The 26,375-nt window shown below is 41.2% G+C and overlaps 3 protein-coding genes across 8 annotated transcripts in view; 1 reads left to right on the top strand and 2 right to left on the bottom strand.

Moving 5' to 3' along the window:
* Window positions 1–4,120, bottom strand: LOC139573807 (protein C-ets-2-like). The gene is made up of 8 exons (XM_071397696.1): window positions 3,934–4,120; window positions 3,650–3,731; window positions 2,640–2,753; window positions 2,394–2,468; window positions 2,050–2,250; window positions 1,511–1,777; window positions 1,132–1,250; window positions 1–991 (listed from the first exon to the last, which is right to left on the bottom strand). The coding sequence occupies exons 1-8, from the start codon at window positions 3,997–3,999 to the stop codon at window positions 710–712; spliced, it is 1,206 nt and encodes a 401-aa protein (XP_071253797.1). The 5' UTR covers window positions 4,000–4,120; the 3' UTR covers window positions 1–709.
* A 2,289-nt stretch (window positions 4,121–6,409) lies between these two features.
* LOC139573805 (retroviral integration site protein Fli-1 homolog) lies at window positions 6,410–21,792 on the top strand. Of its 6 annotated transcripts, none has more exons than XM_071397690.1 (10): window positions 6,410–6,585; window positions 14,188–14,393; window positions 15,180–15,349; window positions 16,747–16,950; window positions 17,066–17,140; window positions 19,435–19,506; window positions 19,774–19,836; window positions 19,970–20,017; window positions 20,353–20,436; window positions 20,842–21,792. In XM_071397690.1, exons 1-10 carry the CDS (start codon window positions 6,568–6,570, stop codon window positions 21,363–21,365), a joined length of 1,464 nt encoding a protein of 487 aa, XP_071253791.1. In that variant the 5' UTR covers window positions 6,410–6,567; the 3' UTR covers window positions 21,366–21,792. The 6 variants fall into 6 exon arrangements, with proteins under 6 accessions (XP_071253791.1, XP_071253792.1, XP_071253795.1 ...); XM_071397694.1 differs by having other exon boundaries at window positions 6,442–6,461; XM_071397693.1 differs by lacking the exon at window positions 6,410–6,585 and adding an exon at window positions 6,821–6,940.
* A 3,408-nt stretch (window positions 21,793–25,200) lies between these two features.
* The window catches only part of LOC139572490 (sperm acrosome membrane-associated protein 4-like), a 1,894-nt gene continuing 719 nt past the window's right edge, over window positions 25,201–26,375 (bottom strand). The window contains exons 2-3 of the mRNA XM_071395226.1: window positions 25,982–26,101; window positions 25,201–25,862 (exon numbers count right to left, since the gene is read on the bottom strand). Coding sequence (XP_071251327.1) covers window positions 25,657–25,862; window positions 25,982–26,101 — 326 coding nt within the window. The 3' untranslated portion in view covers window positions 25,201–25,656. The remainder of the gene's footprint in view (window positions 25,863–25,981; window positions 26,102–26,375) is intronic.

The following is a 26,375-nucleotide window of genomic DNA, read 5'->3' as shown; positions in this document are numbered from 1 at the left end:
TAGTATTTTCAAGTTATGTACAGTTTATTTACAAAAATTGTACAAACAACATTGTTCCCTAAATCATGTAAATCACACACATTATATTCAACAGAACAAGCATTGTCCCTCTTAGCTTTATTTTGTCAGCAATAAAAGAGGTAGATATGTTAGGATATAAAAATAGACAGATCCTCACAGTCAAAGTTAATGTTGAACATTGTTCAACAGCATGGGTGGTAAGCAGTGGTGTCATGCACCCATTATTTTAGAGGGGGCAAGAAGTACTTGAGGATGGAGGGGGGTTGTTAATCACTAACCATGTAATTAACATAAAGAGCATCAGTATTGGAGACAACTGGGCTTACAGTTTCATTGAGCTCTTATTCTGCTGATGTTAATAGGAGGTAAGTCATACACTAAAATGAAATCAAATTGAAGGCTACTACAGAATTTTTTTATTCTGATTTTCAGGGGGTGCTGCACCCCTACTTTAGCACCCCTACTTCCCACAGCTATGGCTACTACTGTATCACTTGGTAATAAAAGTGTTACACCAAACGTTGTCTAATGTTGCAGATAGAAATGCCATAAATAGAGCCAATGTGATTCCTTTTCTACATGTCTAAGAGGCATGTTTGTTCTACATAGCATATTTCTAGTGATGTAGCCATAACAATATCAAGAGCCAATAGCACCAATGAGGACCAGCGCTGCTGGTACACTCCCCCTACTGCGACGCCCATGCTTCGCTGGACTCTGGCGATAATACTGGTGCCCCCTGGCCTTGCCAGGATGACTCTGTACCCGTGGGTAAAATGTTCAGGCTGGCCAGGACCTCCTGTGCCGTCTTTCCCAGCATCCCCTGCACGTCGCAGACGAAGCGGTAGACGTAGCGCTTGCCTGTCGTTTTGTGGATGATGTTCTTGTGGTAGTAGTAGCGCAGGCCGCGGCTCAGCTTCTCGTAGTTCATCTTGGGCTTGTTCTTACACTGGCCCCAGCGCTTGGCCACCTGGATGAAACACAAAAGGGGTGGTTGTTAAAAAATAACCACAAACGCCTGATAGCATATTCCCACTGCTCAATCCTGGGCTGGTTTCCAACTCCTACTACGAGTGGTTAAAATCTCTCACAATCAATAGAGAAACTCACCTCTGCTGGGTCGGACATCTTGAACTCCCAACCGTCTCCTGTCCAACAGATGAAGGTACAGCAGGCGGAGTCTAGAAGCAGCTCCAGTAAGAACTGCCACAATTGGATGGGCCCTGATCCTGAATAGAGAGAAAATACACATGAACAAATTCTGAATTGTATCGTCTTTAGCCCTAGACTGGATCCAAAAGTTGTTTATTTGCCTGCTAGTCTTAAGATATACTATGAATTTGTTTCTATTTAAAAGAAGACACAGTAATGACAAAATCACATTCTAGAGCAAACACACAATCAGGCTCCAATATACACATACTACCCCTGCTCACACACACGTGTATAACAGTAGTAATGATAAGTCATGATAAGAGACTAGTCTTACCTGGATAAACTGACATTCCCATCACTTGTCCTCCTTCCCTCTCGGGTCTTTGGGAGTGTGCACTTTTGCGTTTGGCCACACGGGAGCAGTACTGCTCTGAGTGCTGCTGTGGTCCAGGGATTGAGGAACAAGATGGAGGGTGGTGAGGGGGCGGCAGGGATGCGCCATAGCTGGGAGAGGGGTAGTCCGGCCAGAAGGAGGTCTTCTGTGCTTCTGAGTCATACAGTTTTTCACCTGAGTGACGGGTGTAGCTTTGCTCAGATTCATCTATGGAAGAGGAGGAGGAGGAGTTAGACATTGTAAATATTATCCAAGTAATCATAGCCTATGGATTTCTCTGTGTGGTTATTTTTATAAGTTAAATAAACAAAGAAGAGCTGGTTATAACAAACAGCTTAAAAAATGATATGAATTAGATATTACACAGCCTACAAGCAAAAACAGGCAATATGTTTTTAAACACAAATAGGCCTAATGGTCATTCATTGGTTAATACATTTTTTTTTGTGTTATGTCTCAAAATGTGTGTTCTTTCTTACTGAGGTGGTCCAGGCTGACAGTGCTGGGGCTCCCTCTGTGGCTCGTTCCTTTTCCAGGGAGAAAAGAGTTGCAGGTGCTGGCATTCTCCATGCTCGGGCTGAACTGTCCACTCTGGGCTGGGGAACACAGGGGCACAAGGCTGTGGTACGTCTGGGTGGAATCCTGGAACCCCGCTTGAGACTGGCCCAAAGTCAGCCCATCTAATAATGAATAGAGAGAAAAAAGGAATGAACAATCATGATCAATATTCATTCATTTCTAATACTACAACAGGTGTTGATAATAGAATCATTCTCAAAATGATAGAAACATATGGATTGGAGAATAGAGGACTGACACTCACCACTTGGGTATGACGCCCAACAGTTAAACTCTGGGTATGAATCCAGGTTGAACAGGACAGAGTCACTTGAGGTTACTGAAAAAAAAGAATGAAAGACGTCAAAAATAAAAACACGTGAGCAACACCGGAAGTTAGTCAATGGTCATTGACAGGCCTATCCAGTGATTTTTTCCCCCAGAATGCTTATCAGAGTGGTCTAATAAAGTGGTTGTTAAAGAGTCTCTGTAAGAGTCTTCATAGGTGTACCTTTGTTGTCGTACGTACGTGGATTCTTCTGCGGCTCTCCAGAACTCTCTGGATACTGTTGCTGCCCCGGTCCTTTACTGTCTAATAAAAAAGACAGGTCTTCATCACTGTAGTCTGGAGGTCACGGAGATAGAAGAGAAGGATGGGGATGAGTCAAAAGGCATGAAGATCTGAACAGAACTCAACATGGAATAGAAATAGAATTGGTTTAGAATGTAACAGGTTATAATGCTATGAAGGGGTTATAAGCGTATCTCTAAAGATTGTCCAACTGCTATTCTACAAGCAATAATATGTTATGGTCTACTACTATTACTCATTATTCTTATTGACGTTTAATAATAGTAATAATAGTACATGAATATATCTATTCAACAACTATTCTGCAGCACCCAGAACAAAATCTCAACCATAGCCATTTGAGTTGAATGGCGGGAGAAGGGGAAACAGAGGGAAAGAGGAGGAAACGCCAGGGGAGGAAGTGTGACAGAGTAGTGATGAAGGGGGAGGAGAGGGTATCTAAATCTGTTGGAGAAGGAAGTCTGGAGGAAAGGATTAGGGAAAGAGAGAGGGAGGGTCTTTAACCCGACCACCCCATCTCACTCTACCTCCCTCAGTCAGACTGACATTCCTACAAACAGTGCATGGACATACACCCCAGCACCCCTTTTCCTGATGCAGCCCTCAGTTGAGTAGAAGGAGCAGATGTCAAGGTCTCATTTTGAGTTTCTGACAGGGCTGATGAGATACTAACTCCGCAAAAAAACGTTTCCTTTGTCCTTCAACTACTACACAGAGCTACAGGAAACATAGCTCAAAATCTTATCATAGAAAAATGTGGATACTCCGAAAGTTAGTTTCAGAGTGTAAAATGATAACTATTAAAGTTGATGATTAATCATAATTCTAGTGGCGTTGGTGGCAGTTATTTGGTTTGGGGTGTAGTTCAATCTGAACGGATACATTGATCAGTGTTTATCAATATGTTATCCAATGAGAACATGACTTACCATATGATGCAAAGTCCAAACCAGCAGGGACTTCCTGTGTTCTGAAGTCTTCCATATAATATCCAGCTTGGTACATCTCCATCTGTGTGGAAAAAGTGGAATACATATGCCATGCCCATTTTATTGTGGAACATCTGTTTCATACAATTTTACAGCTTTGGTTGATATGTATAATCGAATGGTCTCTGAAAATGTAAATACATATTGCATTCTTAATCATTTTAAGTGTTCGTACAGGCTGCATACATGAACAAAACTTAAAACCGCAGGATGCAAAATCCTACCTTTATTTTAGAGTCTCTGGTGTCTATGTTTCTCTCGTTGGATTTCAGGATGGTATCCCAGTACATCTTTGACGGGAACAGTTGCTTCCACTTGGAGTTCAGAGTTACAATTGTGTTGTCTCCCTCTGCCCGGCCCAGTCCCGTTATAAAGCAGCGGAGCTTGGAGGGGCGTGCCTGCTCCCCGGCGCAAAGGAATGTGTCATCTTGCTTCGTGACTCCCCGTTCCTCTGTCCCAAAAAACTGCGGTTTAACTGGCCGTGACGTCAGCCACGACTCACGAACACAGATTTGGCAGCCACACACACACCCATTCACAAAAATGTATCATAAAATGGTCAATTGAGCGCCCAAAATCGAATTAACATTGCATGCCCATTTGGCTATCTTACTCCCATGATAAATTGACAACCCATTCATGATCAGATAATGAATGGAGAGTGTATTAGTGTAATCCTAGATATATTATTTTATAGGAATACAACTTGATCTACAAATTATTTTATTTAAATTAGGCCAGTTTAAAAATAGCCTATGTATTGAGAAAATGTCTTCCCCAATTAGGTCAATAGCGAATACCTAATAGGCTACACCAAAACGCATGTATGCCTATCAATAGGCTATTGACTTAGTCATTAAAAAATCTATGGAAATCATGACCCTTTTCTATGCTTGGCAACGTCGACTAAGCACAAACCCATGCGAGACAGGGCGGGGGACAGATAGGGTGTTTTAAAAATCAGAACTTTCAAGTTGGTTATAATGAGGTGGGAGGCCATGAGCATATCTTTAGAAGCCATTCGACAGAACAATAGCCCGTAAACTACATGCTGAAGCTCTGAAATCACGGTGTGAGTGGCCTGAGCAGATAAGGCCGGCACAAGCGCCTTGTATAAACAAACACCGCAATTTTCCCTCAGCAGAGAAAAAATACATCTGGAAAAGTGAGCTGCCAAGTCGTGTACGGTGTGGGAGACACGAGTCGTGATTGGGACCCCCCCCCCCTTGTCTCCAGACAAGGACACATGGGGGTTCTAGTTACACAACCTCCTGGCCAGCCTAATGATGAAGAGTCCATCATCAACTCAACTGATTTACCAACTGAATGACACAATGAAAAACTCCAGAATATTACAAAGCTGAACAATGCCAGAACCTCAATCAAAATATCTCATCGATGATCTTAATAAAAAATAGGCCTAAACATTGTTCAGTGGACTGAAGGGACAGTTCAACTATTTTTCGTTATTTTCTTTCACAAATGAGAAAATGTTAAATGTATAAGACAGAAAATGCATAATAAATCTAAGTATACTAGTAGGCTATTAATGCTGTGCCTTGTTATCGGGCTTGGGTTCATCTCATCTAGGCTATTTATTTATTTTTATTTATTTTTACCTAAATGGCCAAAGAAAGTTTCTATTTTCTGAACACATTATAGTGATAGACAAACTAAAGTAGGTTTGGGCTACTCCATGCATGCGTTAAAGCCAGATTGAGGCATAACCAATGTGTGATAGCTTTCATGATAACCCCATGGAAATTGATAAAGGCAAATGTTTTCTATGAAAATACAGAAACTCACATTTTCTATCGTCTAACTTTGCACGCTATTAAATCATAAAACAATATATTGTGAATTTGTTTAAAGTCACCTTTTACATTCAACCTCAAGGAAGTGCATTGGGCCTATCATATTATAGCCATATCTATAGTCTCCATCTATATATAGATCGACTTGCAGACTTAAAAAGTAAAGGCCTTAAAATATGCACTTTCCTACATCGACGATAGATGGTTATTTGTCAGAGAACATTTAGTGATCTGTTTGCTAAGGGGAACATGGTCTTACTGTGTAACCTACTTTGGAAGGCGGTTCTTTTTATCACAGTGTGCAAGTTTGCGGTCAGAGATTTTTTGACATAAATTGCAATTTCCGGAGTCATATTTAGAAAAACTACAGGAAGGCTCTACAATGTTCATTACCACTATGGTTATTAGGATGTGGCTATTCAAGTTTAGAATGTTGCAAGAAACAGGCTTTTGAATGACAAACGAATGTATGTATCTCGACAATGTCCAAGAACAAATTAGAAATGGGCCTACATTCAGTTGTAAATGACATGTTGCTTGAAACACACATGATGCAATGTGTTTGTGCACGTCAAAATGCATGATGGCAATAAATACTTATCAAAGCATTGCTGGACGATAACAACACTCGGAGCAAAGCCTACAGAAGCCCAACAGCTCTGCACCTTAATTGCTCTATGTCCAATCATCAGCCTGATCAACTTTTACGCACAGTCAGATTAGGAAGATTGTCATCGTTGGTTTGTAGGCTAATCAGCAGTTTTCTGTGTGCAATGTTGTAAGAAATTAAAAAGGACTTCGTTTCACCAGTAGGGACCCAACCCTAATGCGTTGTTAGAGTGACTTCACTTCCCAATTTAGAGTGAGAGAGAGAAAAAAAGCTGCCATCCGGTTATGGACTAAGCAAGAATTGTTGCTGCAATGGTTTGCGCCAAAGGGTAAATGCGCTTGTGTATGGGTTGATGCGATTCAGTCAGGCTATCCAGACTAGTTATAACGTGTTTAAATGACTAAATGAGAATCAACGACTGAGTGACTGCTACAATGGACTGTACGATAAAGGTAGGCGATTGAACTGGTTTTAATGTCGCTTGTGAAAACGATACGCAGCCACCCACTGAGTCGGTTAGCACGTCTGTTTGCTGAGTGAGAGAGGCAAAGCGGTGATGCGAGGTCCCCACTCTTTCCTTCTTGTACAAAATTTCCTCTTCCTTCCCGTTCGTGGTTGTATGTCGGCTCTTTAATAACACAAGTAACCACTACATCTTTACACACCGATAAAAACGAAATGGTGTCCAGCACTGCACGCGTAAAAAGGGGCGCGCAAAACTCGCGATTTGAATTGTTTCATTTAATCAAGTTTTATGCACACGTTCCTGGTTTAAAAGCACATATGCTAGTCTAAAGAAAGTTAAAGGTAATTTAAAGAAGTGATGCACCTGTCACAATTTATGATAAAGACGACGCCTTTGAGGCACATTACACAGCATATAAGCAATCTTGATCAGTACAAGTTTATTGGAGCGCGCTCGTGGCAGGTGTCTTTGCGCCATGGAACGTATTTGGAGTATAAGGCCACTTTCCATAGAGTTGGAGGATCGAAATCCATGAGATGACTGGTATTTCATATTTTACATTTCTTTCAACATTAATCATCATTACCACAACATATGAATAACTGTTAGGATTATTTTATCCAATTAACAAAAGGACTTCAGTAAATTATTATTCTTTAATCGAATTATTAAAATGGAGTAATGTAAAGACGATCTAAAGCTTACCGAAATTGATGAGAATAACTAGGCTATTAGATGTAGCCTAACTGTTATTGGAATAGATAAAATATTGACTTATCGAATTGTTCTGAAACGCATTTTTCTCATGAAGGTGGGGCACAAACGCTGACCAAGACAACAGAACAGCATCAATTACAAATATAACGTATTGAGGTTTCCTTGTTATAGCAATGCTGATTATTATTTTCACATAATAGGGTGAATTTAACCAAACGGTTAACGAATAGTTCGACAAAAATATGTAGAACCGGATTAAATAGCGTGTCCTATAAAACAACAAGGACCTTCAATTTTGAGAAAAAAATGCACTAAAACAACGAATGGATTTTCCGCCAAGGTTATACATCTCACGATCAATTCAGTCTATTTGCAGAACGAAACATATCAATTTAGAGGCTAATAAGGAAACGAAATAAACGATTTAACAGGTTTTGAAATTGGTTGAGGAACCATGTTGATTATATTTTGAAGTAGCTAAGGCATTGGAATAAACTACTTACATTAAAATGTTATTAAACTTGATTAAATTGATAAAAATGTATATGTTTTGAACCAACAACTTTAGCCTACTTTCACGCATTGCAGGTGTCCATCCTGTTTCTCTTCCACTGAAGTCAAATCACTTCCAGAAACGTATAACGAAATGATCATTACTTTTCTGCATACCCTACAGCTATTACAACATATAGGCCTAACGTACTTAGGCTATTATTTGGATAACCTGAGCGGGGGAAAAAATAGGCTACTTCTGGTTACTGAAAATGTATGTTATTACAGTGACATAGAGAGCGTAATTTAGAAGCGCGCGCGCACACACTTTGAAAACTTAAATATGAAGGCCCATCTACTGAAACATGGATATTTACTAAAACATCCAGATAAAGTCAGTTGTTTTTGTCAAAGTTATTTAAAGAATATAGTGGCCTAAACTGCAAACAGGAGCGCTTGTCAGGTGTCGTTATCTGAACTCTGCAGGCTTCCTGTCTCAAACCTCAGACTTTCCGCACACATTTCCGCTCCCTCCACACGAAAAAAGGCAACAGAGCCTTTGCAAAACAGAATCAAGTCACTGGATGTGTCGAGGTACTGCATTGTTTTAGATGTGAATAAATTAACTCTGAATATAGCCAAGACGACCGTGCTCATACGCCATGTGTATCCTTTATTATTGGCAGCTACAGTACATGTTTTATGTTTCTACTGTCTAAAAGCAATGTAAAAAAAAAAGCCATGATGTCGCCATATCAAAAGTTGTGAAAACCACATGTTTTTGCATGTTGAAGGAGCAGCTGCTGCAGGCCTTTGCAAAATCAGCTCGATTCAACCTCTACTTCTGCTTTCTTGGCCTCTACACCATATTGAGGACAGAGTTGGTCACATGTTACATGGATCACCGTAGTGAATTAGTGATCAACTGCATGCAATAAGGAAAACAAACAGTTTCTTGATATATGGCTCTGGTTTCAATAGGCAGATTTTTATTAATTTCAATTGTGATAAACAATAGCATTATTAACTTTTTTTTAGATTAACACTTTTTATCCATTGACTTTTTAATAATAGACGATTGAATATTTAGCGGAGTCAATCTTCTTGTTTGGCAATGAGCGTTCCCCTTCGTAGACAAACTCTGCAATTTGAGGCCTCTGTAGAAAGGCACCATCAGCACAGATCAAAGCTAAAATAAATTCACAACATACAGTTGAAGGCGGAAGTTTACATACACCTTAGCCAAATACATTTAAACTCAGTTTTTCACAATTCCTGACATTTAATCCTAGTAAAAAATCATTGTTTTAGGTCAGTTAGGATCACCACTTTATTTTAAGAATGGGAAATGTCAGAATAGTAGAGAGAATGATTTATTTCAGCTTTTATTTCTTTCATCACATTCCCAGTGGGTCAGACGTTTAAATGCTTCCAAATACTAATTGAGTGTATTGACTTTAAATTGTTTAACTTTGGTCAAACGTTTCGGATAGCCTTCCACAGGCTTCCCACAATAAGTTGGATGTATTTTGTCCCTTTCCTCCTGACAGAGCTGGTGTAACGGAGTCAGGTTTGTAGGCCTCCTTGCTCGCACACACTTTTTCAGTTCTGCCCACAAATTTTCTATGGGATTGAGGTCAGAGCTTTGTAATGGCCACTTCAATACCTTGACTTTGTTGTCCTTAAGCCATTTTGCCACAACTTTGGAAGTATGCTTGGAGTCATTGTCCATTTGGAAGACCCATTTGCGACCAAGCTTTAACTTCCTGACTGATGTCTTGAGATGTTGCTTCAATATATCCACATAATTTTCCTGCCTCATGATGCCATCTATTTTGTGAAGTGCACCAGATCCTCCTGCAGCAAAGCACCCCCACAACATGATGCTGCCACCCCCGTGCTTCACGGTTGGGATGCTGTTCTTCGGCTTGCAAACCTCGCCCTTTTCCCTCCAAACATAACAAATCAAATCAAATTTTATTTGTCACATACACATGGTTAGCAGATGTTAATACGAGTGTAGCGAAATGCTTGTGCTTCTAGTTCCGACAATGCAGTAATAACCAACAAGTAATCTAACCTAACAATTCCACAACTACTACCTTATACACACAAGTGTAAAGGGATAAAGAATATGTACATAAAGATATATGAATGAGTGATGGTACAGAACGGCATAGGCAAGATGCAGTAGATGGTATAGAGTACAGTATATACATATGAGATGAGTAATGTAGGGTATGTAAACATAAAGTGGCATAGTTTAAAGTGGCTAGTGATACATGTATTACATAAAGATGGCAAGATGCAGTAGATGATATAGAGTACAGTATATACATATACATATGAGATGAGTAATGTAGGGTATGTAAACATTATATTAAGTGGCATTGTTTAAAGTGGCTAGTGATACATTTTTACATAATTTCCATCAATTCCCATTATTAAAGTGGCTGGAGTTGAGTCAGTATGTTGGCAGCGGCCACTAAATGTTAGTGGTGGCTCTTTAACAGTCTGATGGCCTTGAGATAGAAGCTGTTTAACAGTCTCTCGGTCCCTGCTTTGATGCACCTGTACTGACCTCGCCTTCTGGATGATAGCGGGGTGAACAGGCAGTGGCTTGGGTGGTTGTTGTCCTTGATGATCTTTATGGCCTTCCTGTGACATCGGGTGGTGTAGGTGTCCTGGAGGGCAGGTAGTTTGCCCCCGGTGATGCGTTGTGCAGACCTCACTACCCTCTGGAGAGCCTTACGGTTGTGGGCGGAGCAGTTGCCGTACCAGGCGGTGATACAGCCCGATGGTCATAACGATGGTCATTATGGCCAAACAGTTCTAATTTTGTTTCATCGGACCAGAGGACATTTCTCCAAAAAGTACGATATTTGTCCCCATGTGCAGTTGCAAACCGTAGTCTGGCTTTTTAAAGACGGTTTTGGAGCAGTGACATCTTCCTTGCTGAGCAGCCTTTCAGGTTGTGTCGATATAGGACACGTTTTACTGTGGATATAGATACTTTTGTACCTGTTTCCTCCAGTATCTTCACAAGTGCTTCCTGGTGTCCTTTGCTGTTGTTCTGGGATTGATTTGCACTTTTCACACCAAAGTGCATTCATCTCTAGGAGACAGAACGCATCTCCTTCCCGAGCGGTATGACGGCTGCGTGGTCCCATGGTGTTTATACTTGTGTACTATTGTTTGTACAGATGAACATGGTACCTTCAGGCATTTGGAAATTGCACCCAAGGATGAACCAGACTTGTGGAGATCTACATTTTTTTTTCTGGGGTCTTGGCTGATTTCTTTTGATTTTCCCATGATGTCAAGCAAAGAGGCACTGAGTTTGAAGGTAGGCCTTGAAATACATCCACAGGTGCACCTCCAATTGACTCAAATGATGTCAATTAGCCTATCAGAAGCTTCTAAAGCCATGACATCATTTTCTGGAATTTTCCAAGCTGTTTAAAGGCACAGTCAACTTAGTACATGTAAACGTATGACCCACTGGAATTGTGATACAGTGAATTATAAGTGAAATAATCTGTCTGTAAACAATTGTTGGAAAAATTACTTGTGCCATGTGTAACCGATGTGAAATGTCTATCTAGTTAGCGGTGGTGCGCGCTAGTAGACTTTCAATCGGTGATGTCACTTGCTCTGAGACCTTGAATTAGTGGTTCCCCTTGCTCTGCAAGGGCCGTGGCTTTTGTGAAGCGATGGGTACCGATGCTTCGTGGGTGTCAGTTGTTGATGTGTGCAGAGGGTCCCTGGTTCGCGGTCGGGGCGAGGGGACAGACTAAAGTTAAACTGTTACACATGCACAAAGTAGAAGCCCTAACCGACTTGCCAAAATTATAGTTTGTTAACAAGAAATTTGTGGAGTGGTTGAAAAACGAGTTAATGACTCCAACCTAAGTGTATGTAAACTTCCGACTTCAACTGTAAATCAACTTCAGCAACGATATGGAACAAAAGTTAATCCAACCATGCTAGTTAGGCATGTAAACTGCAATGCATTTGGTTTGGACGAGTAATCAGTCTCCCTTGTGAATCAAGGATATATCTAGGAACTAAGAGAGAGCAGGTGGGAAGCAGGTGTTGGACAAGTAAATGTTTGTTTGCTTTTGCACTGTGTTTGAGTTCCAGTAGAGGTTATTAAGCTAGAGCTCTGTTGTGAATGCGAGGATGTTTCACAACAGTTGGTAGTACATGGTTGTGGTACAAGGATGTGTCACTATTGGTGAACTGTGTGAGCACCACCCTTTGCGGCTAATTCATAAGATGATTATCTGATGTGCTGCTAACCATCAACCATTAAGCAGCTGAACCTGAGACAACAGACTTCTAACTTACAGTCCTACATGTTCTTCCTGTGTATGGTTTAGTTGGCTTTTCTATTTTGTTGAACCTTTTTCTAGTATTAGCCTTAGGTGGGCCTAGTACATTCAGCACAAACCTTTCAATAGATAAAAATGGCCTAAGTGTGATAACGCACAAATATGCTGAAAATAAAGATTTGAATTTTGACAGCAGAACTGACAGGAAATTGATCATGTGCGTTTGTACTGTGTATGCTTGAACTTTGACAGCAGAACTGACAGGACTTTAAAATGTGTGTTTGTACTGTGTATGCTATGGGTGTGTGCAGACAAAAAAAATTCAAAACTATTTTGTGTTCCTCAGCAACAGGGCCTAGCTTCTACGAAACTCATTGAACAGGAAGTCAGTTGTGGCATTGGCGGTCAGGCCACATTCGGTATATTTGTGTCAGTTTGCAAGCTATAGAGGGAGAGGGAGGGGGGGGCGAGAGAGAAAGAGCAGGTGTATGAGCTTATGGCTGTGAATGCACAAACACGCCATTGAAACAATGAATGAACTTAATGAAAGATAAGAAGTTCAACAATTGATCAATTCACTCCAATGCATAACATTACAATATGAGAATGGCGCTCATGACCCTTTCCATGAATCGTTTCTGCTCAGCCTCAACCTCTTCCCAGCTCAGCCCTTAGTTTCACTTCTGCTGTCAGGGCCTCTGCACAACATGAGAGGAGGAGGGAGACAGACAGGGAGAAGAAAGAGAGTCGAAGAGAGAGCGAGAGGAAAGAGACAGAAAGAGAGGAGAGAGAGTGGGTAACGGTCAGGGAGGAAAGTGTGGTTGACCTGTGATGTGTTGTTCTTCTACCACTGAAAACAAACTTATCACGTGTGCTAACATTTCAGTATCAGTACTGAAATAATATTATGTCTGTTTGATATATTAATGTCATTTATTTCAGCTACAATGTTGCTATAGCTAACAGTCCTGTCACTGTTAGTCTGAAGAAGGAAATGCCACTAAATGTGTACCATGCATAAAACACTTTACAATGCTCAGGTAACACAATAGAAGAGCGGGACTTTGAACTTCAATCAAGGCTGTGTATTCTTGCTGTCCGACGTACCCAATCCTCCCCTACCTTCATCAACCCTAGGTTGTTTTCCAGCTTTAAATGAGCCACATCTTTACACTGTGGCCCCCCCTCTGTTTCCTTTCCCTTGGCCTGTGCCAAAAGGTTTCTCTGCACATGGGGGCCAGATTTCCTGTGGGCCACCGAAAAAGCCCGGCACTGACGTACGAGCCGCAAAGACAATAGTGAAGTCCTCTAAACACACACGCACTTACTCCCACTTAGACCTACACATATATACTTACCCACACAAAGACTCAAAAACAAGGCCTATCCTTACCCACTGTATAGACACAATACGCCCTCGCAGACACACACACACAAACACACACACACACACAGAGACACACAGAGAGACACACACAGACACACACACTCACACAGAAGAGTGCCATCTTGAGGAATGGTTTGGAGTTTGGGGGCCTTTGTCAGCGTTAAACAGGAAGCAGCACAAAGAAAGCGTCTCAAATCTTGATCTGACTCCACCATGCTCCCTCCCATCACCCCAATCCCAACGAATTAAAACTGTGACAAAGATCACAGAAGCTCTCATTTCTCCAAACGTCGATGCCAGTGTACAGCAAGTAATTGCAATCAAACATTATGGTACAGCTAAATTGATCAAATAAAGACAGTGATTTATAAGCTTCATGCCCCAATCTCCTATTTTCCATGTAATGTTCCTCAAGTCACCAATCACAAATTCTAAAGACATCTGGACTATGACAAAGTTAGAAACAGGAATTAATAAATCCTTCATCAATAGAACAAGACTCATTAGGGTGTGGAATCTCATCATGCGTGTTCCATTCAACGTAGTGTGGAAAAACCTCACAGAGGTGTGGGCAGTTTCCTGGCTACCATCATTACATGACTAGTTGTGGCTCATACTTACCGTAACCGCTGACTCCACTGTTTGTCCGTGCCGGCAGGAAGCACTGTCCGTGGTGAGCGAGGACCAGTCCATTTTCGAGTCGCCCTTCCCTGCCGCCACGACCATGCACATGAAGGGCGAGATGACGTCACCGGGAAGCTTCAGTCAGGCCTCCGAAGAGAGCCAAGAACCCACCGAGCCGGAGTGGGCCGGGCCGGGACCACAGAACCCTGGGAAGAGAGGAGATCACATCAACGGAACCAGGTGAAGGAGGGCGCATCAGTATTAGCAGTCTTTGAGAGAAGTTATACCACTTAACCCTAACCCTAACCCTAACCCTAACCCTAACCCTAACCCTAACCACATTCCCAATTATTTAGTGTTATATTTACCACAATCCCACTTATTTAGTGTTATATTTACCACATTCCCACTTATTTAGTGTTATATTTACCACATTCCCACTTATTTAGTGTTATATTTACCACATAGTGTTGTATTTACCACATTCCCAATTATTTAGTGTTATATTTACCACATTCCCACTTATTTAGTGTTATATTTACCACATAGTGTTGTATTTACCACATTCCCAATTATTTAGTGTTATATTTACCACATTCCCACTTATTTAGTGTTATATTTACCACATTCCCACTTATTTAGTGTTATATTTACCACATTCCCACTTATTTAGTGTTATATTTACCACATAGTGTTGTATTTACCACATTCCCAATTATTTAGTGTTATATTTACCACATTCCCACTTATTTAGTGTTATATTTACCACATTCCCACTTATTTAGTGTTATATTTACCACATTCTCACTTATTTAGTGTTGTATTTACCACATTCCCACTTATTTAGTGTTATATTTACCACATTCTCACTCATTTAGTGTTGTATTTTTCACATTCACACTTATTTAGTGTTATATTTTTTACATTCAAGAGAGTTGACCATCACCATAATAAATACTGCAACAGGATCACACAAAATCATACGAGAATATTACTCATCTCCCTACTCTCTCCCTCTCTCGACAGTCGTGAGTCCCCTGTGGACTGCAGTGTGACCAAACGCTCCCGACACATGAGCAGCAACGATGGTGGTCAGGTGGCCTACCAGGCCTCATACCCCGAGCCCCGCTCCAGCCCCCAGACCGCCACCCCGCCCAACAGCGCCACAGAGGAGAAGAGAGTCATAGTGCCCGCAGGTGAGGTGCCAACACACTCAGCCGCCGCTGACCGCTGACCAGATCCTATGGCACACAAGGATCTGCGAAGAGAATAGGCTGGGATGGTGTTCCCATCATATTGCCATCACCTGTTAAATGATCTTCCATCATTTGTGAGTTAGCCATTAAGAGCAGATTTTAGGAACTGGGAAGGGAGCACATTTTTGGAATGGAATCCAGCCAATGAGTCATTGTTGGGAGATTCCACCTAAGATGACATTCCAAACATTAGACATCATTAGGTGTATTACATCTTTACAATTAATAGACAAGACTACAAGGTTTGATTCTTAGCCTGAGTCACACAGGCCAAGTTATTCTAGTGGCCATGATAATACACGGATATTACATCACAGCTGTGTTAAACAAGGACAATGAAGACCCTAGGGCTGGGCCCCACCCCCCCCAATTTCTGAGCACAAAAACATTTATAACAGTATTTTTTATTTTTGGACATAAAAAATGGTAAAAACACCAGCAAATCAGCTACAAGTTATTTACATTTTGGAAATCTGTTAAAAAGTATTCCCACACATAATATAAAGATAAGTGATCATATAAAAATGTAAGCAAGGTTTTTTAATCAAATATATCTGTTTGGGCATCTTGCGGTCAAATGATTTGTAATTATGTTCCAGCCCCCTGACCATCCTCTCAAGAAAAAAAAAGTTGATGATCTAGTTGATGATCCCTGCCCTAGGGCAGTGGTTCCCATACTCTGGGTCAGGACCCACTTCCGTGACACTGGATAAAAACGCTTTCAGTGTAAACTTAAACGACTAAAACCAAATAGAAAGTATGTAGAAAATATAAAGGACCTACTTATTTTTCAATAGCAGCCTATAACCTTTGAAAATTAACAATCAACTGAATAAAAGATAGACAATCAGCCCCCATTGATTTTGTAATGTTTGAGCATAAGAACACAGCAAAAGCCATGTCAAAATGTAATGTAGGAGATTAGCTTTGAAACTGCAACATTTTCTCTCCGCTGCTAAGATAATATGTTTTACTTATTATTTTGTTTGTGTCTGTTTTTTTTCACTGCTCACCCCTTTTGGTGGGTCGCGACTCAAAAGACACCTCAATTGGTGGGTCACAAAGCAAAACAGTTTGGGAACCCCTGCCCTAGGGTACAGACAGAGGCTAGGCGTCTCCATACTACTGTCTGATATTTTGGGGTATTCATGACGTCCATACGTAATCTTTGGGTTCTTACTGTACATTTAAAAATACATTTAGTTTAATTTGAGGAGAAGAAAACAAAAGAGTAACTTCTCAACTTTATGAGATGCTGCGTCTGTGTGAGTTACAACAACCTCCTGTTACCCCGACTTACCAATCTCTCTTCCTTCTCCTCTTCCTCCTGGTCCCAGACCCTGAGGTGTGGACCCAGGACCATGTGCGCCAGTGGCTGGACTGGGCCATCAAGGAGTACAGCCTGGAGGAGGTGGACATCATGCACTTCCACACACTGGAGGGCAAGGCCCTCTGCAAGATGACCAAGGAGGATATGATGCGCCTCACGTCCGCCTACAACACAGACATCCTGCTCGGCCACCTCAATTACCTCCGGCAGAGTAAGGGTTATGGCCTGGGACTCATAGAAAGTTTTAATTTGACTATTTTTATACTACATGAGGACATAACTGATCTATGTATCCATTTTGTAACCTTCTTTGAATCTCTTTTTAGGCAGCCCTACTTTCTCCTACCCCACAACTCCAACCAACAACACACAGCAACAACCCAGACTACAGGTTAAATCAGGTAAGACAATTAACTTCACAACTCATTACCAAGAACATAGTGACTTAGTGCAAAATCCTTAAACTGCATGCATAAAGAACCTGGAGCTAGCAAGCATTGAGATAAACTGCCTTAAAATGAGAAGGGGAGTAAAATGGAGGGGTTTTGTGGCAGGAATCATCTATTCAAACCTCTCTCAGAGGCAGATCAAATACTTCACTCATTTAATGGATTCAAAATGAAGTGTTGAGTTGCCATTTCAGATTACATAGTTTAGAGTGCTTTAACGTTTCTTGGCGGAGCGTTTCCCTGAGTTGATGACTCTATTACGAGTCCACGACTCAACAGTCAGTTTCAGACAGGAAACAGCTGCACCGGCAGAGGAAAATGGGGGAGTATGGGCCCCACTTTGGGACACAATTGACAATCTAATGGCAGCAGAGGTGGCCCGGACAAAAGGACACTCACCCCAAGGAATACTGGACCATCTTCAGCTCTCCTTTGTCTGTTTTCTTCTGGCTGCTTCAAATCACTCTTTTTGAGTCTCCATTTATGGGCTTCCTTCCATAGCATGTAAAAAAAATATGGACGAAGCCATCGATGACAATACCCCATTGTTTCCTATGGGAATGCTCAGTGGCGCATTTGATGATCAGGAAGTATCATTTCAGTGTCACCATCTTGCTACATGGAGGAGTTTTTGGAAACATTGCATGTGCAGTTTGAGCTACTCTGGGAAGTGACCATGCATCCCACTGCTGGCTTGCTTCTGAAGCTAAGCAGGGTTGGTCCTGGTCAGTCCCTGGATGGGAGACCAGATGCTGCTGGAAGTGGTGTTGGAGGGCCAGTAGGAGGCACTCTTTCCTCTGGTCTTAAAAAATATACCAATTCTCCAGGGCAGTGATTGGGGACATTTCCCAGTGTAGGGTGCTGTCTTTTGGATGAGACATTAAAATGGGTGTCCTGACTCTCTGTGGTCACTAAAGATCCCATGGCACTTATTGTAAGAGTAGGGGTGTTAACCCCGGCGTTCTGGCTAAATTCCCAATCTGGCCTTCATACCATCATCCCCAGCTTACAATTGGCTCATTCATCCCCCTCCTCTCCCATGTAACTATTCCCCAGGTTGTTGCTGAAAATGAGAATGTGTTCTCAGTCAATTTACCTGGTAAAATAAAAAAGAAATGTTGCAGGCTAGCTCAGTTTTGACCCCTCTCATGTAGTATGTCAAGTTGAAGGCCCTCTGAGGTACTGCAGGCTAACATTAGCAACTAAATGATCCTTATAACTTTGTCGGTCGAAGTAATCGGACATGCATCTGGTGAAATAGAAGCAATTATTGAGACCATGATTGTGTTTGTGAAAAAATGCAGGGTAAATCCATTTGAATTCAATCACTTTTTGACAGCCCCCCTTTTGATTTGAATGAAACATTCCATATACATTTGCACATTGTTTAAGTGCCCAGAAAGTTACTTTTGGACCCAAATGCAAAAACATTCAAGAGATAAAGGTGCTCGAAGTTGATCTATTTTGCATACCCCACCATACCATGAGACAGCCATGTCTTAATCAATGGAACAGATAAACGGTTGAGATTGCTCTAATTTAAAAGCTTACAAATAGTGTTGTCAAACTATTTTATACTTTCTTGAAAATAAAAATGTAATTTAACCTTAAACATAAATTATCAAAAAATGCTGAAACTCCAATTTGTTTCATGTTGAAATATAGGTCCATTCCATTTCTACGATTGAAATGACACCTACCCTGTATTAAAAAGCATGTTATGTCTCAACCAATGGCAGGCACAACACAAAAACCTAAGATGATATAAAGTAGGGTCTAAGCTACAACATATGCATATATGAAGAAAATAACAGTTTGCGCATTTTTAGATAATTAACGTTAAAGGTAAAAAAGTCCATCATTATTTTTTTTTTTTTTTAATGTTTTATAATTTATTTGAAAACAGTTTGAAAAACCTTTTTATAAGCTTTTAACTGATATCATACTCAACTGTTTATCCTTTCCAGTGATGAAGACATGGATGTCTCATGGTGGAGTATGCAAAATGGGTCAACTTTGAGCACCTTTATCTCCTAAATGTTTTGGCATTCAGGTCCAAAAATACACTTTCTGACTACTTCTTCCATGTACAAAAATGTTATGGAAAGTTTTGTTTAAATCAAAAAAGAAGCTGTCAAAAAGTGATGGATTTACCCTGCCACCCTGTCTGTCCTCTATGCTTAAAAGCCCTCTCTGAACTTTCTTCCTGTGGATGCCTCGTCTCACCCTCCGTTCTTTTTGAGCAGAGAACAGTTATGAGGAGATAGGCAGAAGGAACAGCTGGCCATCGAACCCAATGCCACCTCCAGTACCCAAAGGTACAATAACCGACGTCACATCTCATTCTCAGTGCTTTACATTTATTGTGTGCACTAAGGCAGATTCATACTAATAGTTGTATCAAGATATTAGTTCTAGAAATTAGTACTACAGCGTTTCACAGTGGAGAGAATAAATTCATTAAGTCAAGCATTTTGTAGTTCAAGATGGAATAATACTGATAGAGCAAACTAAGAGTAAACAGAGAAACTTTGTTGACATGTTTGCATTATGCTGATAAATACATCATGTTGTTTATGATTTAGGTTCTCCCATGGAGCACCAACACAGCACCAGAGTCACAGAGCCTCCACCGAGAAGTGTGCAAGGTGTGCATCTGTACTGCTTTCTCGTTTCCTGATCCTAGTTTGTTGAAACACTGGTATAACCTTTGTATCATAGTCAAGCCAACAATGTCTTAATAAAACAATCTAACTTTTCAAACCCTTAATTTCCTTGCAGACCCATACCAAGCATTAGGTCCCATCAGCAGTCGTCTAGCCAACCCAGGTGAGAGCATATCCCATAATGCACCATGTTAAACTGGTGAACCAAAAAGGTGGTGACAAATGTGGCCTTTACACTGTCTGCTTTGGTGTCATGAACTGTAACACTCCAAAAGAGATTGAATAGGAGAAAAGAGGAGGGCCAAGGTATTCCTTAAAAAGAGGACAATTAATGGTCATACATTCCCTGTCTGGGATGGCACATTGACAAAAACCTCCACCTAGATGAAAGCATTATACATTCGCCCTCAGCAAAACTAGGCTGAAACATTTGAATTATTGTCTCCCGTTGACCAGAATGACCCTGTTTGACAGAATTAATTCTGTATCTCCTCACAGAAGGGCAGGCCCTCCACTCCAAGAACCGAACAAGCAAACACAGTTCATACAGGCTGCCTGACCCCAGCGCTCACAGGCCTGTGGGTAGGTTTCTGCCTGGTCCACCCACGTTCTATCTCTCTCCATGACACACAGTGAAAAAGGTCACATTTGCAGGAGTAGTTCAAACTTACAGGATTAATTGACACAAACAAAAATGACAATGATTCACAGTGATAATTCTTCCGGTGTTCTGTGCAGTGCAAATCGCATAAAGAATGAAATGGAAATCAATACATAATAGTAGATAAGTATATTCAAGCAAAAAACATCTTAAAAATCTATGCAAATACAGAAAAATTCAAATGTGTATATGGATAAAACTACACTAATCTACAAACAATCATACTCTTAAGAGAAGCATTTCAGAAACAGATCTTGCTCGCTTTAACAGAACCCAGCCCTTTGATGCATCCATTCCCCTCACCCCTGTCCCGTTTCTCTTCCAAGGCTCTGGACAGATCCAGCTGTGGCAGTTCCTGCTGGAGCTGCTGTCGGACAGCAACAACTCCAGCATCATCACCTGGGAGGGCACCAACGGCGAGTTCAAGATGACCGACCCGGACGAGGTGGCCAAGCGTTGGGGCGAGCGCAAGAGCAAGCCCAACATGAACTACGACAAGCTGAGCCGCGCCCTTCGCTACTATTACGACAAGAACATCATGACCAAGGTGCACGGCAAGCGCTACGCCTACAAGTTTGACTTCCAGGGCATCTCACAGGCCCACCAGAGCCACGGCGGAGAAGGGGGCATTGTTAAGTATCAGACTGAGGTATCTTATGCCCAGCCCTACCACAGCCACCAGCCAAAAATGAACTTCATGAACACACATGCCGCCCCTATGCCCGTGTCCCCTGGGAACTTTTTCGGGCCGTCTACAACTTACTGGAACTCAACAACCAGCCCAATGTATCCGGGGTCTCCCATGCCAAGGCACCCGGGGACTCACTCCCACCTGAGCTCATACTATTGAGGCCTGGGTGTCTTGCACTAGACTGGATGGGCTGGCAGAGCTTTCTGAAACAGACTGATATCCAAGATACCATCCACAATGTATCTGGTCTTTAATGTCTAAATTACATTGTAACGCTATGCAAGTTTTTTAATTTCTCAATTATGGAGGTTGAGAATGTTCATTTCCTGTGATTCAGTGTTTTGAAAACCAAGTTTTTCAATTATGTAAGTATTTTGTTTAATATGTAATTGAGGTCATTGAAGGATTTAAGGGGAAAGTCTTTGTGTGGGAAGTGGTAAAACTGTTATGAGGTCTTTATCTCAATTACTATATTCATTAAATCTAACATTTGTAAAAGTATAATTGTACAGAATGTTTCATACAATTGTAGCAATAAAACATTTACCCCTGTAGTAATGCTAATAAAAGGAACTTGTATATTTGAGTTGGTCTCCTCTCTTTTCTTCAAACCATTGATCATTTTAACCGACAAAAATATTAACAAGATGGTGTATCAGAATTTGTTTTATTTTTTTATTGCCAAGATGAATTATCGACATGAATATCAGGCAGTGACCACAGTTGCTGTCTATTTGTCCACACCAAAGAACTCCGCGAATGTTCTGTGTGGTTCAGAGACCTGGTCCACTTCCACGACAGCAAATCCCTTCACAGGTCTCTCTTTAAGTCTCTCCACCTGCCTCACACCTAACTGCCCCTCCACCACGGACTCGGGCTGTGAGGTTGTCGTCACCTCCTGGGTCAGAGCAGGCTTTGTGTTGTATTCAACTGACCACAACTTGCTGGTGACCATCTTGGTGGTGGCTAGAGTACACAGAGCGAGTTAGATGCTAAACTTCCTCACCGACAGACTGAATAAATGGATACTCATTGATGGCGATAGGCTAAGCTTTGTGCATAAATGTTTGAAAATGGCTTTCCAAATAAAAATGATTCATATCATAATGAGACCATCTTTACAAGTGTAAAAAAGTACTCTTGACCAAAACAACTTCACAAAACCAACAGGTAATAAACGCAAAGATACACTTGTAGGCACGGTACTCAACAGAGGGGACAGCAGAGCTACATGTGGACTCAACAGGAGCAGACTGAAGAAGCTCCATACAGCTCCTTCCATCTGATAGGACCAGACCAAGATGTGTCAGAGCAACATGAGTCTTTTTTCTATTATTCATGGTTTTCTATCATCTTTTGCAGGGCCTATATGGATAAAGTATCAGACAGCTTCAGTATTATCAGGGCTTACCCTCCTGCTGCGGAATCGTAAGTGCAGGCCTTGGCAGTTGAAGAGGGGACAGACCTCCCTACAGACATAGCACAGTGCATGTAGAGCTGCTGTGGCTGAAGAGGAGAGGCTCAGGCTGATTCAAAAATGTGGCACAGAATCTACAGTTTGCATACTTATGTACATACTACTTCCAATGCAATGTAGAGTCAGCAGACCTCAGTAAATCAATTGCACAGACAAGGGAAAGGAAAATATATTCAAGCTCAGTAGTTATGCTTGATGAAGGTCATTTATTGCATAGGAAATCTCAAGATGGCATAGCACTCAAGTTCAACTACTGGTCAGTTAACTATGGTTACTGTTGCATATTATGAATGGAGCGCATCTTTAGTATGTGCATCCTTAACATTCCTGCCCTGCTGTCATTCCCTGAAACAGAAAAGCATCCATGGTAAACCTCACAACATTCCTTTTAGATGGGATGAATTTGGAGCCACTGTCGTTTCTGCTCTCAACTATAGATTACCGTTAAATCCAAGAAGTTCCTTAAAAAGGGTCAATCTGCAATTGCTACATTCATTTTTGGACTTACAAAATGTACCCATTGATTCTTGAAGAACATAACTTCTAAATGCTGCATGAGCCTAGTTCAACTGTCGTACAACATCAGAACCCAAAACTATCATTTGGATATCATAGATGGTCAGTACTTGCATCTATTGCTCGGTCTATTCATTTGAGAGTGGTTCCATTTCTCCAGCCCCATCCCTCAGATTTAGGCCAAAACATGAGCTGGGATTTGTTTTGTTATTGTTTCAGCTACAGATTGCCTCTTTAAAAGCAAAGTACTGTGCAAATGATACTGATAGAAGTGATCTGTAGACATACTATATGTCTACATTACTCAAAATTATCAATGACAGTAAAGTGAGGCGTAGAGGAGTGTGACTGCTTAATGGTCACATTACACGAGAGGAAATAGAGACGTCCATCTTTAGACATGGAAGGCGCTTCAGCCTGAAAGTACATGGACTTTCCCATAGAGTACACATCGGATTGGGCAAGTCTCTCCCATTGAGCTGAGGGAGAGAGAATGAGTAGTCAGATCTTTCAATTACCTGAGGGCTCATTTAAGTATTCTATAACATGAGGACTATACTCATTTACTGTAGATCAATGACTCATCTATACCCTACCATTACGTGCAGTGAGCATGGAACGGGTTCTGTTCTTTATTGGTTTGGAGACCTTGTGTACCATGTTCAGCATGTAGCCTATTTTGTAGGAGTAATGATATCTGGAAAGAACTAAGCAAATCTAAATAGCCATGGACTATAAATCAACGTTTAAATGTTGTGCCAACCTGACTCATTTATGTACTTCTTGTGTATGCAATGATAACTCCTCCAGTGACATGAACTCAAGGTAAACATTAATCCATCATAAAATAGTGTAAATACTGTAGGTCACCTGTTGAAGTGACAGACAACTCGCAAGGTGAATGGTGCAGCACGCCTGATAGGCCTTTCGGAGGGTCATATCGAAGTTATGTTGGAGTAGACCACACGATTATTTACTAGCGGTTTTATTGACGATAAGTATGCCTATGTCAATATCAACAAGAAGGTATTTCTGAGAAATGAGAAATGTAGGCCTATGAATGTTGACAAACACACTCACTGGAAAACCTTCTCGGCCTTGTGGGAGATAGCGCTCGGGGTCGTATTCGAAGAGGGAATATTTTGTAGATGTATTGGCTTGGCATGTTCCGAGCGTCAGTTGCAACGGTAAACCCCCTGAGCCTAAAATGTTTTGTTTTTTTACCTGCACGAACATCTTGTTGATGTTACAAAGTGTTATCATTTCGCGGGCTTGACTATTTGGACCAGATAGCTATTGTGTTGGGTACACCGGGGTCAGTATTTTCCTGACTTTATCCGGTAATTGTTCGTGTCCAGTTCCACGGACTGGAGAGAAATGTTCCATGTCTACAAGCGGCACCCTTGAGTTCAGGAACACACGTCGTTCGAGGAAAGATGGTGAATCTTCGGCGAGTAATACCTTCACAAATAGTTTTATAAATGACTTGCGTTCATTTGAGCCTCCCTCTGCTCTTAGACAATGCAAAAGGCCAAGTTGAAAATATAAAACATCTATATTCCTGTACCAAAATAACTCGAGCAAAATCAGGCCCTGCGTCAATTAATCCCCATAGGTATGCCGCGTTCAAATACTAGTCGGAACTGGGAAGCTTGGAAATTTCCGACTTGCAGATTCGTTGATAACCAGTTGACAATTCGAATATTTCCGAGTTTCCTAGTTCCAACTAGAGTGTGAACGTGGCAGTATGCGCCTGAATCAAAAACACCTGTTGGAGACCTAGTCGACTATTGGTGCGCACAACGCTCGTGCCACCGAGTCCATTTGAACTGCAGGAAAAATATTAGATCAATTGGATTCAAATATTATAATATATGATTATGCCTACCTATAAGTTTTGATAGGCTAGACAAAAATTATCAGAGCCTATAAAAATTAAGATATACCCAAATATAGAAAATACAAATAGACAATTATAGATGATATCCAGACAATGTATTATCCATACAGTGGATGCTTTATACGTTGTTAGCTCTCATTTTCAACTTTGATAACAGATAAATGTGGGATATTGTTAATTCTATGCCTATATGTAAAAGAAAGTGTTAGGCACATTATTTTACATTACTTGAGCAAAACCATGTGCGTGCTTTGCTCATCTCTAGAAAATGGTCAGTTCAATGGAAATTATCTCCTCTGTCCATATTTCATGTACAGAAAGCACACATTTACTGTGTTAAACACCCGGGCCACGTTCAGCAGAATACAACGTTTTGGAACGAACAGATAGAAATATGGTATGTACATTATAACAAACATGCCTCCAACAATTACAACAAGGAATCGTGTTCATCACATTTATATCTGAAAGGTTTCGACCAACGCTAGGCATCTGAATGTGGTCATGTTTTCCTTATGAATTTAGCAACAGTAGCATTATCTTTAAAGGTGGGTAAATCACAGTGAGAGAGTGAATGAGAGGAGAGAGAGAGCAGAGCCAGTCCAGTAGAGGGCAGAGGGGGATGCAGCTCCATTACACAGGTGGGTAGAACAGCATTCATTGGTAAAGGTGAAGTTGAGGCCCATTGCGTACTTCTCACCAGTCAGGCCACACAGGGCGGAGAGGACACAGCTCTTATCGTAGAGCGTCACACTGAACTCTCCTGTAGATTAAAGGTGTTTATGACCGAGTTAGCGTTACATTAATGGTGTTATTTGTACACACTCAATCACAAACATGCGGGCACACACACACAATGTATGTAACTAAAGGAGCTCTCACCGCGCTTCCCCACAGCTTTGCTGGACAGACATAGCTGACCTGGAGGACACTTCTGAGGGAACTTGATACAGTCCAGTGGGGAGATGGCAGGGAAGACACAGGTGAAGCAAAACAGAGGAACTGAAAGAGAAAGATATTGATTACGCTAAGAACAAAGTAAAACTAAAGTTTGGCACAGGGACTGAAGGATAGTAGAGATTTTTAATAGGTAATATTGCCAGTGAAGATTTTCAGAGGAAGAAGCTGAAGTCTTATGATGGACAGTTGAGGGAAATGGGTGGGAGGGGCTTAAACAATGCTGTTAATGTAATAATGCACAAGTCAATGTACAAAGCTAAACACCAATTAAGCAATTAGCTTCTCCCATAAACACACATGCACGCACACACAAACA

Source organism: Salvelinus alpinus, chromosome 4 (genome assembly GCF_045679555.1).
Source record: "Salvelinus alpinus chromosome 4, SLU_Salpinus.1, whole genome shotgun sequence".
Taxonomy (NCBI): Eukaryota; Metazoa; Chordata; class Actinopteri; order Salmoniformes; family Salmonidae; genus Salvelinus; species Salvelinus alpinus.
Note: the sequence above shows the minus strand (reverse complement) of the source record. Positions and strands in the feature narration are given on the sequence as shown.

What these genes read in the sequence shown, in the direction of transcription:
- LOC139573807 (XM_071397696.1), bottom strand. Translation starts at nt 3,999, where the DNA reads ATGTACTGGGATACCATCCTGAAATCCAACGAGAGAAACATAGACACC. An exon ending in TTTGGACTTTGCATCATATG is followed by an intron (nt 2,754 to 3,649) that starts GTAAGTCATGTT and finishes CGTGACCTCCAG; the next exon opens with ACTACAGTGATGAAGACCTG. An exon ending in AGATGTCCGACCCAGCAGAG is followed by an intron (nt 992 to 1,131) that starts GTGAGTTTCTCT and finishes TGTTTCATCCAG; the next exon opens with GTGGCCAAGCGCTGGGGCCA.
- LOC139573805 (XM_071397690.1), top strand. An exon ending in GATCACATCAACGGAACCAG is followed by an intron (nt 14,394 to 15,179) that starts GTGAAGGAGGGC and finishes CTCTCTCGACAG; the next exon opens with TCGTGAGTCCCCTGTGGACT. An exon ending in CAGCGCTCACAGGCCTGTGG is followed by an intron (nt 20,437 to 20,841) that starts GTAGGTTTCTGC and finishes TTCTCTTCCAAG; the next exon opens with GCTCTGGACAGATCCAGCTG.